Raw genomic sequence first — 17,857 nt, forward strand, 5'->3', positions numbered from 1 at the left:
ACTCGCACACGAAGGTTTATTTTCGAAGCGATGCGTACAAGAAAATAAGACTTATTTTTTGTAATTTTTATGGCAGCTATTTTTAAGTTTTTGTTCCAAAAAAATCTTTCTCTTTCCAAAAATTTCGACTAACCAGTTTTTTATTCTGCCATGGTACTTAGTAAAATTTGTGAAATTCGGCAGGAATAAAGTAAAGATTTGTGGTAACATCACACAAAAAAAAGTGTTTAGGTACCTAAGTGTAAAAAATATAAATCTTAATTATATTTCTGATATTATTTTACAGACGGCTGGGGAGTCCGCCACACGCAAACCATTCTACTCTTCATGGCCATGTTTTTGGCATTCACCATGCGGGCGAACATGAGCATGGCCATTGTCGACATGACCAGTGTCGTTTCAACCAATGCCAACACAACTGCTACTATTTCAACCGACGCCAATACGACCAATACAAAGTATACCAATATGACAAACTTGGACATGGCCAGAGACAACATGACCGACATTGGCATAGACAATGTCACAATTACCAACATCAAGACCAATAATGGAGTAGTAAGTAAAAGTTATCTTTAGCACTTAAGTACCTACACTTATCTCATCTCTTATTTACAAAAAAAAATTGTTGTTACATATACATTCATGTATCGTTTATCCGATTGAGTTGAAATGTTGTACAGTTGTTGTTGGGACTTGCGGAAAGGTCTATTTATAAAATCACCATCGTGCAATAGGTAGGTACCTAAATAAGCACGATAGGCGTCACGCAAATCGTTCGGACAAAGTACAAAAAATAAATTGAAAAAGGCATTGCAATTAATGCATGCCAGGCATTGCCTTGCTGGTTTCTGGTTATTATGGACTAGAAAAAAGTTATGTTATTATTCTTGATTTATTTTATTTTTGCTTTCCTGCGCTTTGCAGTTTAAAGTTTAAAGTTAATTGATGCATTTTAAATCATCACTAAGTACTTATTGTAAGTTTAGTTATAATAATGATGTAAAGCAAAGGTCAGATCAGATACTCGATTGGGGTCAATGGTGTTATGTTATGATAATAACGTATTCGCGATTGAGCATTATTGCATTATTGACATAAAATTTCCATTCATGATCCGAAATTGCGCATTAGACTTTGATTACAGTCCGCGCCCAAAAGTGATGAACATCGATCTTGCAGAGACAGCAGATTGGTAGAGCACTGTCTCGGACAAAACGTCATGTGGGTATGAGTGACAGAGACAACGCTCTACAACGCTGAAATGTCATTCTAAAGGTCGATGTTCATCACTTTCGGTCGCGTACTGTACCCCAATTTGTCCAGGGTTTATTACCAACAAAACCAGCCAAGTGCGAGTCAGACTCATGCACCGAGAGCTCCGTACCACAGTCGTATATTTTTGACATTTTGCACGATAAATCAAAAGCTTATTATGCGTAAAAATAAAAATAAAATCAGTTTTAGAATTTGCAGGTGAAGCCCTTTCATAATAATATTATTATGATGTTAAGTACCTCACGTGGTATGTCGTGGTAAAATGTGTTTATCAACAAATATTAGTATTTTCAATTTTAAAAGTAAAAAATATTATGATTTGTCGTGCAAAATTCCGAAAAATACGACAGTAGTAGTTCTTTTTGTAGTTGTAGTTTGTAGGCGGAGCAGGTCGGGTGTCAGATGACTCTAATGACCTATAACCTCTGTTTTGTCCTTTTGCAGCACTTCAATTGGAGTCTCCAGCAGCAGGCCATGATTCTGTCTTCCTTCTTCTGGGGCTACGTGGTGCTGCAGATACCTGGCGGCGAGCTGGCCAAGAGATTTGGCGGGAAGATCCTCATCATCATATCTATTGTGGTCAACTCTCTCATATCACTGGTGTTGCCTATTAGTGCTAAAATCGTGAGTGTTTATAAAATCATAAAAATCATAAAATCCTTAATTTTGCTAGAATATGTACCTACATATTGTGACAATGGTAGTATTTTTTTAAAAGTAAATAGTTAAGTATCAATGTAATCGGCCATTTCTGGTATGCAAATTTTTCTTATCACTTCAATAAATAAAATTCTGGTAATTATTATCACAAATTCATTAAATTTTTAATTGTTATTAATTAGTTATTAATAACAATTAATGATTAATAAATAACAATTTGCTCTGTTTTTAGGGTTTGGTAGCCAATAGGTGCCAACGGGATCCTGTTACTAAGGCTGAAATCTATAAAGGACACTTTGACTTTACTCAGACTTAAGTTTGAGTAAAAGCGAGACCGATTTATGTGAGTGATATAGTTCTGTCTCGTTTTAACTCTGTTTTAAGTCTAAGCAAAGTCAGAGTGTGCTCTATAGATCTCTCCCTAGCCCTCATATCTATAGAGCGCACTTTGACTTTGCTCAAACTTAAGTTTGAGTTAAAGCGAGACCAAAACGCCCGCGCCGGTTCAAACCCCACCCGTTGTACTATTGTCGTACCTACTCCTAGCACAATCTTTTCGCTTAATTGGAGGGGAAAGGGGAATATTAGTCAGCAACTTGGCTAATATTCTTTTTTAAAAAAATGTTGCCCGCAACTTCATCCGCATGGATTTAGGTTTTTTCAAAACCCCGTGGGAACTCTTTGATTTTTCGGGATAAAAAGTAGCCTATGTCCGTCCCCGGGGTGTAAGCTAGCTCTGTACCAAGTTTTATGGAACTGTGGATGTATGATGGAATTGTTTGCAGGGGGACTGGCAGTTCGTGATCTTCTGGAGAGTGTTGCAGGGGCTCACGCAGGCGTTCCTGTACCCCTCCATGCACCACCTCGTCAGTCAGTGGATACCGCTGGAGGAGAAGGGCCGACTCAGCACCATCATTTATGCAGGTCATTTGAAAGCAGTACGCATGCAGGTTTCCTCACCATGTTTTCTTTCACCTTTAAAGCAAGTGATAGTGAATTGCTTAAAATGCACATAACACGATTTTTCGATTAAAATAATTACCCAATAACAACCCAAGTTAGTCTAACCCATACTTATCAACGTATTAGTAGCTAGGTACTAAATAAAATCCGGCCAAGTGCGAGACAGGCTCGCGCACCCAGGCTTCCGTACTATAGTCGTATTTTTTCGACATTTTGCACGATAAATCAAAAACTTTGATGTTTAAAAATAAATAAAAATCTGTTTTGGAATGCACAAGTGATATGATACCCCACTAGATATAGTTATCCTACTTTGGAAGTTGAAAACACTAATTATTAGTTCATGACCACAATTTAATTTTTTTTGTGTGATGTAACCACAAATTCACGGTTTTCAGATTTTTCCCCTTATGTCAGCTATAAGACCTACCTGTCAATTTCATGATTCTAGGTCAACGGGAAATACCCTATTGGTTTCTTAACAGACAGACAGACAGACAGACAGACAGACAGACAGACAGGCAACAAAGTGATCCTATACGGCATTCCGAACCAGTGGTTAATTAAAACTACCCGACTATTCGAAAGCGCTTGTAAAAAGTCTACTTGAATAAAAACATATTCTATTCTATTCTATAAGGGTTCCGTTTTTCCTTTTGAGGTACGTAACCCTAGAAACAGTGAAACTCGACGTTCCCAGGTCTTTGCCTGAGCAACATAGCATTATTATACAAAGAGATTCCACACGGGTACGACTAATTAGCTGACTCAAGCTTATCCCATTACAATAGGAGGATATGCCAACATTAGTCTCAGAGCTAACTGTCTCTAGCTGCGAGACTTCCAGCCTCCTTCACTTTGACATGTTATACTGTATGAAGTGGGATCCTGTGCTAATACTATGTACCTATAAAATAATTATTAATATTGGAACATAAAAACATTAAAGGAACTGCCTTGTATGTTTATCTAAATATTATTATATAGAACGAAAAGGTGACTGACTGATCTATCAATGCACAGTTCAAACTACTAGACGGATCGGGCTGAAATTTGGCATGCAGATAGCTAATATGACGTAGGCGTCCGCCAAGAAACGATTTTCGACAATTCAACCCCTAATAGAGTGAAAATAGGGGTTTGAAATTTGTGTAGTCCATGCGAACGAAGCCGCGAGCATAAGCTAGTCTATTTTAAAAACGAGTTTACTAAATTTCCATATTCATCATGATCATCATGATCAACCCATCGCCGGCTCACTACAGAGCACGGGTCTCCTTTCAGTATCCGTAGTACAAGATTTTACGTCTCACCAAACCAAACTAAATTCGAGAGTCGAAAAACTTCCGCGTTACAGTAAACTGGATCTTAAATGCCTTGTTTTAAAGCTCAAGTTTGTCTACACTTATACAGCCAGCGCTCCAAGCGGAAACATTGCGAAATTAAAATCAGTGGCATTGAATATTTGACTTCAATTCAAGGCACTTTAGGTCCATTTTACTTTGATGTTATTGTGTTTCGACTCTCGAATTCTAGCAACATTTGGTGAGACGTAAAATCTTGTACTACGGGTACAGAGTGAAAAAGGTTTTGACCATAGTCTAGCACGCTGTTCAAGTGCGGATTGGCAGATTTCACACACCTTTGAGAACATTATGGAGAACTCTCAGGCGTGCAGGTTTCCTCACGATGTTTTCCTTAAAGCAAGTGATATTTTAATTAATATAAATTTCCATATTACCTAGCTGTTAACCTTTAACGTCTATTGCGGTTATTCGAACTATGTGCCCTGCCCATTGCCATTTGCCACTACTTATCTGGCTCACCAGTTTGGCGAGATAGAAATGTAAGAAACCTGTACAATTAATAAGAATAAATATTTTTTTTAAAAAAAACTTCAGCTTCGCAACTCGCTGAGCTATGTCGGTTACTCTAGTTCTCCTACGGATCTCCTCATTTCCTCATTGATCACGTAGAGAAACTCCGCACATAGCTCTCTCCATCGCCCGCTGAGCGACTCTGAGCTTTCTTATGAGGCCCATAGTTAGCGACCATGTCTCGGATCCATGTCATCACTGGCAACACGCACTGTTCGAGGGAATAATTATTTATAAACGTAATCTAATACACAAACAAATACAGACTACTTATAACGCGTAAAATTTAACTTGTCACCCGCTATTTTAACTTTTTGTGTCTTTCATGACAAAAGTACGATTTTAGTTCTTATTTTAAAGGTGAGCCGTACTTTTAGACTGCTATCAGTTGACCACATAGAGTTAAAATGGCGGATGAGAAGGTAATTTTACGGACTATATTTATAGGTAGGTATATCAGATACATAGGTAAAACTCTTCCGTAGTTATAAAACCTATAAGTTTAGATAAGTTTGTTACTTTAATCCGAACCTCCAACCACTAAGCTGCAAAGTTTAATTTCTTACAGGATTGTTTCATACAAAATAACTCCCTAAGGTAAACTAGCGGAACCGCGACCTTAGCAATTAGCTAAAGTTAGTCTTTATCAAAAACTATGGCTCAAAGCTAAGAACGTAATATTATAGTGAACGCAAAACAAGTAATCCCATCTGAAGTTGCAACATGGCGGTCTGGTCATAGATTAGGGATAAAACCAGCCAAGTGCGAGTCAGACTCGTGAACCGAGGGTTCCGTACTACAATCGTATTTTTTGACATTATGCATGGTAATTCAAAAACTATTATGCATAAAATAAATCAGAATCTGTTTTAGAATGCACAGGTTAAGTCCTGTCATTATGATACCCCACTTGATATAGTTATTTTACGTTGAAACTTGAAAATGCTAATTATTTATTTATGAATGATGAATTTTATTGATGTAACTACGAATTCACGGTTTGCATTTTTCCCCATGTGTACTATAAGACCTACCTACTTGCCAAATTTCCGGACTCTATGTTAACGGGAAGTACCCTATAGGTTTCTTGACAGACACAACAAAATGATCCTCTTAGGGTCCCTTTTTCCTTTTGAGGTACGGAACCCTAATAATTATAAAAATCGGTTATTTTTTCCAGGTGGTCAGCTAGGTATAGCCTCTCAACTCATAGCGTCAGGGTTCATAGCGAACGCGTGGGGCTGGCAGGCCATCTTCTACACCAACGGAGCCCTCGGCCTCCTCTGGACGGCCGCCTACTTGCTCCTCGGGTCCCAGTCCCCTGAGAACTCCAAACTAATCTCGAAAGAGGAACTGGCTTACATACAAACTTCGCTGGGAAGAGTTGGGAAGCAAAAGGTTTGAAACTTTTTTGGATTCTATATTATACACCACATTATATTGTACTAGCTGATGCCCGCGACTTCATCCGCGTGGATTTATGTTTTTCAAAATCGCACGGGAACTCTTTGGTTTTCCGGGATTAAAAGTAGCCTATGTCACTCTCCAGATCTTTGACTTTATCCATGCAAAAATTCAAGTCGATCCGTTGCTCCGTTGCGACGTGATTGAAGTACAAACCAACAAACAAACATACTTTCGCATTTATAATAAGGGTACTGAAGGAAAACTATTTAAGATCCAAATATAACGAGAGGAGACAAAAGTTTAATTTCTGGACATAATATAAAAAAGTTTTTTTAAAAATAGGTAAGTATAAGTTTATGTTTCTGGGTGATACCTACTTTTGCGTAATCTACAAAAACAGAATCATTCATACTAATTAATATTATAAATGCGAAAGTGTGTCTGTCTGTCTGTCTGTCTGCTAGGCTTTCACGGCCCATCCGTTCAACCGATTTTGACGAAATTGGGAACAGATATATAATAGCTTGCATCCCGGGGAAGGACATAGGCTACTTTTTATCCCGAAAAATCAAAGAGTTCCCACGGGATTTCTAAAATACTAAATCCACGCGGACGAAGTCGCGGGCATCATCTAGTAATATTATATTTTGTTTGTCATGTCTCTCCGGTAATTTGCCGTTTTACCCACATTAGAAACATAAATGAGAATGTTTGAAAATGACGTAAAATTTTATGTTTGTTTCCAGAAATATCCGACCCCTTTCAAAAAGATTGCCCTGTGTTTGCCGTTCTGGGCGGCGGTCATCGCGCACTGCGGACAGAACTGGGGTTTCTTCACACTGATGACTGAGATGCCCACCTACATGTCTGAGGTCCTACATTTTAATTTGGCTAAGGTGAGTATTTTTTGTGTATAATGTAATTTATGTAATTTTCAAAGGGTGTCCATTCCACAGTTTGCACGTGTGTGGAAAAAAGGATCAAAGAAAGGATATAATTCGACGTCTCATATCTCATTCGATCGAGGCACTTGCTAACTTATTAGGGTTCCGTACCTCAAAAGGAAAAACACGGAACCCTTATAGGATCATTTTGTTGTCTGTCTGTCTGTCTGTCAAGAAACCTATAGGGTACTTCCCGTTGACTTAGAATCATGAAATTTGGCAGGTAGGTAGGTCTTATAGCACAAGTAAAGGAAAAAATCCGGAAACCGTGAATTTGTGGTTACATCACAATAAAAATGTGTTCATGGAAAAATTGCGCCATCTATTGTAATTTAGTAAACTAAACTAAATTACAATAGATGGCGCAGGTCGTCATTAACTTGCAGTGTTCTGCATAAACGTTAGGCTCTCTTTATTTTGAGAAATGAATCTATACCTTGTAACGATGGTGCGGAACCCTTCGTGTGCGAATCCGACTCGCACTTGACCGGTTTTTGTAAATGGGATTTCCCATCGGCAGAAACTCAGGAAACATCCACTTTTTGCAGTAGATGAGCACTAAGAAAGTATTTTTGAAAACAAATTCAGCGTTATAGAGTACCTAAATTATTATACATAGATATTTATTAATTAATTATTAAATCAAAACTCTTTTAGGTACTTTCTACAGACGACAAACTTAATATTTTCAGAATGGGATACTATCATCTCTGCCGTACTTGGCCATGTTCCTGCTCAGCTTCCCCATGGGCTCCATGACAGACCTCATCATCAGACGGAACTGGCTGAGCGTCTCCAACACCAGGAAACTCTTCAATTCTATCGGTATGGTTTGTTACGTATATTCTTCTACTACAAACATCTCTAGCACAGTGGTGTGATTTTAGGCTTATTTCGTGGTTTAGAGATATAATATTGTATGAATTAATGGGAACATAGCACGATTAATTAGGCGATATTTAACTACCGATATTTGAACTCAGTTGCGTAGTCACAACGGGACTGCGGTGCTGCGAGAGATGAAGTTCGAGTTGTCAAGAGCAGTATCGAACTTTGGATGTCGTACGATGCTGTCCTGGTTTGCATAATTCTACCACTGGTTTCCACATACTCGCTAGCTTGAAACCATCACGATTGAAATTCTGGTGTTTGCGAATTTAACTCGCTTCGCGCACTAGCCTAGGAGACCTCATCAAGTGGGCAATTTATGATTGCAGGTCTGTGGGGCCCAGCGCTGGCGTTGGTGGGACTGTCGCTGTCCCCGGCCAGGATCTACTGGCTGCCAGTCGTGATGCTGGTCATCAGTGTGGGCATCAACGCTGGACAATATACCGGTTTCATGGTGGGTATTATCCATGTTTTTTTTTGTTCTTCTTCTGGCTTTAATTATTCATTTTTGTCATACATATTCGAAAAAAATTGGTCAAGTGCGAGTCGGATTCACTCACGACGGGTTCCGTAACACCCATCGTATAAGATGTTTTAACATTTTTATGTGGAGCACGGCAAGTTAATGACAATAGCGCCATCTATCATATGATTTAGCAATTTTTTTTTTTTTAAGAACACATTTTTGCGAAGTTACCACAAATTCCTGCCAAATTTGATTCTAGGTCAACGGGAAGTACTCTATAGGCTTTCTTGACAGCCACGTCAAATAGACGGACAGACAGACAACAAAGTGATCCTAAAAGGGTTGCGTTTTTCCTTTTGAGGTACGGAACCCTAAAAAATGCCTCTTTGACCCTTTATGACTATAACTATTATTCGCTTAGCCTAAACCTGAGATCTAAAGAGCGTACTACACAAAACTCAGTCTGCAATAAATAAGTCAATTTACCGTATCTTAAGAGGAATGCTTTATAAGCCTTCCCTATAATAAATCTTGGGAACTAACTGCTAAGACAACCATAAATTATAAAGTTACCAATAAATTATATCTAACCCTTTTCACGATGATAAATAAATCAAGTAATTAATTTTCTTACTCCGCAATCATTACTAAAACAATGATGAATTGGGGGAAATGTATTCAAAATTGTCTACAGGCCACTTTTTTAATAAATTGACTGGAAAAATTAGTTTTAACGAATATTAAAATCAATTTCTACAGGTTTAATATTTTTGCCACAAACGCGAAAAATATAAAAAATCCTAGATTTTGTAAAAGTTCGCAATATATTGCAAGTCATCTGACTGACGCTAGAGGTCAACAAACGTTGCGTAAGTAGGCCACTCAAAGTCTATGCCACGTCGTAGGTGGGGCATTGACCCGAGTTTTGCACGCTATATATTGCGGGTTTGAAAAATACTAAATCAAATGGCTATTGCTATTGGATTGTGTTTAGATAGTTTAACAAATAACGCTAAGTTTTTGCTAGCGTTCTGGTTACACCCTGTATATAGGCGAAAGCGTATTTGTCTGTCGATCTATCTGTTACCTTTTCATGGCTTAGCCACTATACAGATTTTAGTAAAAATTGGCATATTTTTCTTCCTGGAGCATAAAATTTTAGGGTCGAAATCAAGTACCCGGTAATTCCCGTTTGATTTTTAAGAAGCCTAAATCCACGCAAACGAAGTCGTGGGCCTCAGCTTATATTTTATGAATAGCAAACCGACCTTTTAGGTGAAGCCTTTTCTATAATAGAATAATATATTAGATAAGTAAGTAAGGTTTCAATTGATGTGCCCTTTGCATGTTGCTCTACTGATTGGGGGATATAAATGTTTGAGTATTGAACAACCTCTGACCGAATGTTTGTATACAACTAACTCTATTCAATGTTTAGATAGGAAAGTATTGATATAAAAAGGAAAGAAGTCCAGGGACTTTGAAATAAATGAATAAAAGACCATAATACCACAGAGAATTCAACCTCTAGAGTAGGTACGTATATACAAGGTTTTGCATGAAAACAAAATCGTGAAATGTTGGCGGGGGACAGGGGAGAATGCTTTGTTGTGATTGGTGGACTCAAAAGTCAAGTAATCTAGACAATGTGCGGAATGAGGGTAGCGAACGGGCGTGAGGCGACTTTTATGCTAAGCAACTGCCTAAGCTTGGCGACCGGGGCTGTCCAGCTATTAGGCGTCTATAGGAGGTGGTCTGTGCGAGTTACTAAATGGAACTATACAAAATCTCAGGTTTTCAGGCGAAGTGTTTGAGCTATATACGTGGTTATGTCAGTCATTTGCAAAATGAACAACTCCATAATAAGTAATTTGTTTCACTTTTGTTGGTGGCTGGATTTTTGCGGTTTTTATTATTCAGGTACAAAATAGTACTTGACTGCTATCTCACCTGGTGGTAAGTGATGATGCAGTCTAAGATGAGAGCAGGCTAACCTGGAAGGGGTAGGTATGACAGTTTTTTATAAACCCATGCCCCATGGGTTTTTACTACACGGCATCGTACCAGAACGCTTAATCGCTTGGTGGTGGTACTAGCCACGGCTGAAGCCTCCCATCAGACCAGACCAGAAATTAAGAAATTATAAAATTCCAAACCCCTGCCAGGAATCAAAACCTGGACCTCCCACTAATAAGACCACAGTGCTTACCACTGCGTCAGGGAGATCGTCAAAATTTTATCTCTCTCACTGTTTCGTATTTTCTCTTTCACTCCTTACGGGTCGTGACCAGTACATGATGCAGGAGATTTTTTGGGAAAGTGATGTGATGGGTTCCCAGATCCTTCAGCATACAACTCAACTAAGAGAACTTCATTTCGCCTCAATCGAAACTATGAGGAGGTTTTTAGTGCGTAGGTCGTAAGGGAACAAATTATAAAACAGTCGGTAGACCTGTCACATTGTATGGTTCAGAATGTTGGGCGGTAAAAGGTACGGATGAAAGGCGAGTAAATGCGACTGAAATGCGAATGTTGAGATGGATGTGTGGTGTGACAAGGATGGATAAGATAAGGAATGAATATATAAGGGGAAGTTTGAAAGTAGCGCCAGTGGTAGAAAAGATGAGGGGTAATAGGCTGGCATGGTATGGGCAATGGGGAGGGGAGAAAGCCATGTCACTAGAAGAATATTCAATATGCATGTGGAAGGAAAAAGAGGAGAGGACGATCAAAGAAAAGTGGTGGATGGATTGTGTGAAAGATATGCGTGTAAAAGGGGTGGATAATGCGTTGACGGATGACAGAAGTGAGTGGAAGAAGAAGACATGTTGTGCCGACTCTACGTAGCGTGGGATAAGGTAAGGAAGAAGGCCGTTGGGCAACATCCTCAATACAGTAGGGCATGCCTGCGGTATCCATGAGGATTTTCCCTTTACTGATAGGTAGGTACATTTATAATGTTAGTTTTATTTCCTTTTACAGTTGATATCCATCGACTTGGCGCCCAACTTCAGCTCGAGCCTGATGGGGATCTCTAACTTCTTCGCAAACGTCATATCGATCATCGCGCCCATCGTGTGTGGACTCATTGTCAATGATAAGGTCAGTAGACTTGGAGACTGTAGGTACAGTCAAATTACTTACATTTATATTTACAACCCAAACGTTTCAAAATAAATAAATAGGGTACCTATAAAAATTACTAATTATAAAATACCTACAAGCTTATGCTCGCGACTTCCTCCGCGTGGACTACCCAAATTTCAAATCCCTATTTCATCCCCTTATGGATTGAATTTTCAAAAATCCTTTCTAAGCGGATGCCTACGTCTTAATAGTTATCTGCATGCCAAATTTCAGCCCAATCCGTCCAGTAGTTTGAGCCGTGCGTTGATAGATCAGTCAGTCAGTCAGTCAGTTACCTTTTCGTTTTATATATTTAGATATGTAGATAATATTATAATTTTTCTTAATTTTACGTTACAAACGTAACTACTGTTAGATCAACGCCATGGGGAAACCAGAACTGCCCCATAAACATTAAGTTGTATTAAAAATTAAACCTTACGTATGTTTTGTAAGGAAAAACTTTTAAGCCAATCAAAAACTGAATACTAAAATTTTTGTTATAATTAGTTAACCATCAACAGTTCCTGAATCCCTATGGTTTAGTCTTAGAAGAGCTGTACCCTGCATCATCAGGGTTGACAACTTACTTCGTTATTTGCAGACCGATGCAGCAGAGTGGCACAAGGTGTTCTACTTGGCGTCAGGGATATACTTCTTCACGAACCTGTTCTTCATCCTATTCGCGACTTCCACCAGGCAATCCTGGAACGAGCCTGACGTTGACCCTGGTACGTGATCATCATCATCATCATGAACCCACTACTCATCACGGGTGTCCTCTCCGAATGAAAAGATTTTAGCCCAAAGCCAACTGTATTTCGGCAAACTAAAGCCAAGCGCTAGTCTATCAATTTAAAAAAAAAAGTTCACACACATAAGTTCACAAGTTCAATGCTGTATGACTTCATTGATCATGATGATGAAAGTTTTTTTAAATCTCAGACGTTAAAGCTCGATAAAAGTAGAATTAATATTTTTTTTCATTATTACTACCTGAATTTTTTATTTTGTTTTCAGAAAATACCCGACAGAAGTCCGACGGTGTACCTACACTGACATGAAGTTACCAACAATATGTTTTATTTATTTTTGTACCTGACATTATAGTATTTGCAAAGCTGTAAATCTATAAATATTTAATAAATATATATTGAAAAATCTACCAGAATTTTTCATATCGCCACAGAAAATTGTATACAACTCGATGGAAATTCTAACAATCTTATTTTATTGGAGGTCTAATTAATTAAATAGAAAAAATCAACATGCAAAACGTTTCTGGATTCAGTGGTCTGAACATTGGTAATATATTAGTCAGTCATTTGCTCATTTTAAGTAATAAGTTATCAGGTAATTATTAAAAAATACAATTATTTATAACTAGCTGATGCCCGCAACTTCGTACGCGTGGAATTAGGTTTTTAAAAATCCCGTGGGAACTCATTGATTTTCCGGGATAAAAAGTAGCTTATGTCACTCTCCGGGTTTTTATCTATACCCATGCAAAAAATCACGTCAATCGGTTGCACCGTTGCGACGTGATTGGAGGACAAACCAACAAACCAATAAACCAACAAACAATCACACTTTCGCATTTATAATAAGGGTACTGATTAAACTACTAAAAACGAAATCTACTAGCAAAACTGAGTAACCTGAAGTAAGAAGTACAAACAAAACAGTTTCGCTACGAAAAGGGACCAAGGTTTTCCTTTCCCATCCTCTAAGTCCCTTCAAACACCCTATGGTACTAAAAGTATGTAAATTATGGCGACCCCTCCCGTGTTCAGACTAACACCACTGTCTAAAGAGATACTTTACTGTTTGGGTCTCTTTTACAAAAACTTATGAGACTTCGGCGGTCTATGGGGACTCAGTCTACTTTACGTAGGTACCTATAAGTCCCGTAAAATTGCTATTGCGCTGGAACCAAGTCTCATTAACATCGAAATGACGTTTGACGTCATTTGACGTATATTTAAGTAAAAATACACCATCAGCTCGAAACTTCAGTGTAGTGCTGACGTCACTAAAATGGCGGCCACGCACATTAGCAATTTGCGCGTGGGCGGGGTGCATAATATACGAAGCAAGTCTTTTAACAAATTTTAGTGTCCATTCAGACGGACCACACATAACAGTGACGACAGTCGTGCGTTAACTGTCTCGCTGCAGCCTGCAGTGCCTGAAGTTGCGTTGTCGGCTGACACACTCCACAGACAGACACAAATTGCTAAAAGGATCGTTCTGCGCACTAGACGAGTCATTCTGGACAAAAAAAATTACAGGGTGGAACTTAATTTTGCTCGCAACTTGATGGTCAGTGTCATTTGGCTTGGCCTTTTTGGATGGCCTAATTGTAACAGCTACATTAACACTTTTTTGGTTGAAATAACCTTCATGTAGTAATTTAGTTCGCGATGTAATAATATACCGCAATGTCGCGGCAAATATTACTTGCCATGACGTCAGTAGGTAACCAGTGTGTCTCGAAGAGATCGCTATTTAGCGATAAGACCGCCTTTTTGCACCTACATTCTAAGATCTCTTTTTGTAACCTGTCATTATTCGATAGCACAGTGTAGCAATCTTATATAATAAGTAAATAACAATAATTTTTATTTAATTAAACTTTAACAAGTACCTACTTTTGAATCGTCAAAGCCATCTACAACTGGTTCGGAATGCCTTTCCTACCGAGAAGAACCTGCAAGAAACTCGGCGAAAAAAAATACAGTGAACAAATCAACGTACCTATTATGCAAAGTAAGACTATTGTTCCTTGTTACAGCCTGGATTTTCGCAAAGTGATTTACGCTTCTATCAATTTCTTGAGACAATTTAAGTAAACCCATAAACCCCCCATAAACCTCTTTATGACAATCAACGCTTGGAACTGAATAGCAAGTAAGTGCACTTGACTCGCTTCATCATTACCATGCAAATGAAAGAGTCATAGAGATATAATCAAAGGTCGAGCGGCTATAATATGTTCATTTTCCGTACCTCAAAAGGACAAAAGGAACCGAAAGGTTGTCGGTCTGTCTGTCTGTCAAGAAACTTACAGGGTACTTCCCGTTGACCTAGAATCATGAAATTTGGCAGGTAGGTCTTATAGCAAACATTAGGGGAAAAATCTGAAAACCGTGAATTTGTGGTCACATCACAAAAAAATCAACTAAAAAGTGTTTTGAACAAATAATTAGTATTTTCGACTTATAAAGTAAAATTACTATACCAAGTGGGATATCATATGAAAGGGTTTTACCTGTATATTTTAAAACAGATTTTTATTTATTTTTATGCAGAATAGTTTTTGATTTATCGTGCAAAATGACTATAAATACGACTGTAGTAAGAAACCCTCGGAGCGCGAGCCTGACTCGCACTTGACCGGGTTTTATTTGATTGTGCGCACATCATGTTAACTCAATTTTCGTCAAATTTGTGTGGTTGTGTACTTTTTGTATAAAACTAGTTGTTAAGCTGTGACGTCCGCGTGGATGTCGGTTTTCTAAAATTCCGTAAAAACTCTTTGATTTTTCGAAATAAAAGTTGAGAAATAAAACCCTGGAGAGTGACATACTATGCCACTCTCCAGGACAACTGAATGCATGCAAAAAAGACTGCGCTTAGGCGCTAAACTAATTCCCAACATTGGACTTCCATACATACTAGAAAAAAAAACCACCTTTGGAATCAGCTTATAGGCACTTGTTCTGTGAGAAAAACATACCTAGTAAAATGTGGCTAAATATCCCTTTAAGATTTATTTACTTCATTTTTTGTTACTTAATCCTATCTGTTACACAACATTTACAATATCCAGGTAAGCAGGTTATACATAAATTATCGAAAATCAATCAGGGGACCTAGACCATTGTGTGGAGGCTATTAGAGAAAAAGGTTAGAGTGTGCGGTATATATATATATATACCTTTCACGATGAGCTTCCGAAGGAATTTGCATAAGGCTTTCAGGGCCTATCCTCGACAAAGCCTGGCTAATGCTACGCTTCAACAATAAAAAAGGATTTTTGTGCGAACAGCTTACAGAAAGACGGGCTGAAAATAAACTTGTTTTTATCGACGATTGCGCTTCAAAGCGATCTCATTTCATGGTAAGATGGTAAGTAATGATGCACTAAGGCTAAATCTCGAGGATTATTCATAGTAACCGTTTTATATCACTACTAGTTGATGCCTGCGACTTCGTTCGCGTGGATTTAGGTTTTTAAAAATCCCGTGGGAATTCCATTGAATTATTACGTATTGGGGATTTGGGAACCCCTTTCCGGGATAAAATGTAGCCAATGTCACTTTACTATACATACACTTTACTATATATACAGGTACTTGACATAATATTATTTTGTCATGCAAATTGTGCAAGTTATGCAAGTGAAGCAAGTCCATACAAAGACCTAAGTCGTAACATCAGGTACTTTAACATTTGGGTCACTGGGGATCATTAGGGTTATTGTGATTTGTGAACTGCAGTCGATTAAGCTTGTCACTTGTTATTCTAAGCTTGTCACGTTTAGGACAGACAAGCCCATCAGTGTGATGTAACCTCAAATCCACGGTTTTCAGATTTTTTCCTTTACTTTTGCTATAAGATCTACCCACATGCCAAGTCAAAATACTGGCCCCAACTCTGTTCGTCCAATGTGTGGATCGGGAAATTTGCTTTGACAACGTTGGGCCAATGCTAATTTCCCGCTTTATTATTTATTTCGTCGTGACACTAGGGCTCTGCCTGAAAATCAGCGCTGCAGTAGTCAAATACTGCAGCATCATGCTAAGGCAGTAGCCTTTTCAGCTCAAACAAGACATCATTTTTCTTTTTAGTACTGTCGAGCTCGTAGTTTTACCTAAGCTTACCTAGTATTAATTTTTTTAATTTGTAACATTTGATTTGTATGTTTTGCTTTTTTTTTTTGTCTTTTCTTGTTTTGTGAGCTGAATAAACATTTATTTATTTATTTATTTATTTATTTATTATCCAATCAAAATACATACAAATCAAAAGCTTAAACTAGAAACACTGAAAAAACCACAGAGGTTTGTCCTCAGTGCCTTTAGCTGCAACGATTAGGTGCCTATTAACTAATTACTTAAACAATATCTAATAATCTACAGTAGGTATAGAACGCGAAGAATCAAGTAAGTATTTAACATAATATAATCATGAGTAGGTTTATTAAATTTATAGGTTTATTAGGTGGATAGGTGGGCGCTAACGCTCTACGCGTTGGGCGAACAGTGTTGGGGCAAGTGTTGGGGCCAACGTGTGGGGCCAACGTGTGGAGCCGGCGTAACGGGAAGTACCCTATAGGTTTTCGTGACAGACACGACCGACAGACGGAAAGAGGTCACGACGCTCATCAATGGGGAATACGACGTACCTAGAAAGGGAGAAGTATGTTTTCCCACGTCATGGGAAAAGTCAAGTAGCTTTTAAGTAGCTATCTTACATCAAGTATGTATGTAATCTGTTTGTTTATAAATAACTTGGAATACTGGCTTTATGGCACTTGACGTATTTCCCTGGTAGGGATAACTGATAAGTAACAATTATTATTATCAGTATTCATAATCCTTAGGTACTTCTCTTCAGCGGCGTGATTCGCTAACTCGGTGTCTAATCTCTGAATGATAGCCACCTAGCTCATTTGATACTAAGCTGATGCCCGCGACTTCGTCCGTGTACATTTAGTTTTTTAAAAAATCACGTGGGCACTCTTTTATTTTCCGGGATAAAAGTAGCCCCCTCTCAATCTCACTCCCCAGGTCTTTAACTATAGGTAAATACCGATCTCAAAGCCCAATTCAAATAGGAATGTTAGCAGGATTTGAAAGCAAGCGGCATCGCGTCAGTTTAGTTTGTCCCTTTTTCTAACCGACTTAGAAGTTTCTAAATCACTACGATTTATTGTATTATGCGAAAGTAGACGTAGTCTTCCAATCTGCACATGGCCAGTGCGGTAGACTATGGCCCAAACCCTTCTCACTCTGAGAGGAGACCCGTGCTCTGTAGTGAGCCGGCGATGGGTTGATCATGATGATGAGAAAGTGCGCCTGTCTATTTATCTGCTAGCTGCCTTAACATATTTTGATGATACAGAGATACCTTGCGTCCCGGGGATGGATTTTAGATACTTTTTGTCTTAGAAAATAAAAGACTTCCCTTGTAATTTATCAAAAACCTTATTGTAATTTTAATTCGAATTGTAGTCCTCCAGT

General features: G+C 38.4%; 1 protein-coding gene across 1 annotated transcript; it reads left to right on the top strand.

Moving 5' to 3' along the window:
• The first annotated feature begins 265 nt into the window (after positions 1–265).
• Positions 266–12,772, top strand: LOC117989076 (putative inorganic phosphate cotransporter). Its single transcript, XM_034976379.2, has 10 exons — positions 266–558; positions 1,723–1,902; positions 2,724–2,862; positions 5,959–6,176; positions 6,932–7,081; positions 7,822–7,954; positions 8,347–8,471; positions 11,466–11,585; positions 12,214–12,340; positions 12,630–12,772. The coding sequence occupies exons 1-10, from the start codon at positions 328–330 to the stop codon at positions 12,671–12,673; spliced, it is 1,467 nt and encodes a 488-aa protein (XP_034832270.2). The 5' UTR covers positions 266–327; the 3' UTR covers positions 12,674–12,772.
• Positions 12,773–17,857: the final 5,085 nt, after the last annotated feature.

This window comes from Maniola hyperantus, chromosome 15 (genome assembly GCF_902806685.2).
Source record: "Maniola hyperantus chromosome 15, iAphHyp1.2, whole genome shotgun sequence".
Lineage (NCBI taxonomy): Eukaryota > Metazoa > Arthropoda > Insecta > Lepidoptera > Nymphalidae > Maniola > Maniola hyperantus.

Coding starts and splice junctions, on each gene's coding strand:
- LOC117989076 (XM_034976379.2), top strand. CDS start 328: ATGGCCATGTTTTTGGCATTCACCATGCGGGCGAACATGAGCATGGCC. Junction 2,863..5,958: donor CAGCACCATCATTTATGCAG/GTCATTTGAAAG, acceptor TATTTTTTCCAG/GTGGTCAGCTAGGTATAGCC. Junction 7,955..8,346: donor GAAACTCTTCAATTCTATCG/GTATGGTTTGTT, acceptor TTATGATTGCAG/GTCTGTGGGGCCCAGCGCTG.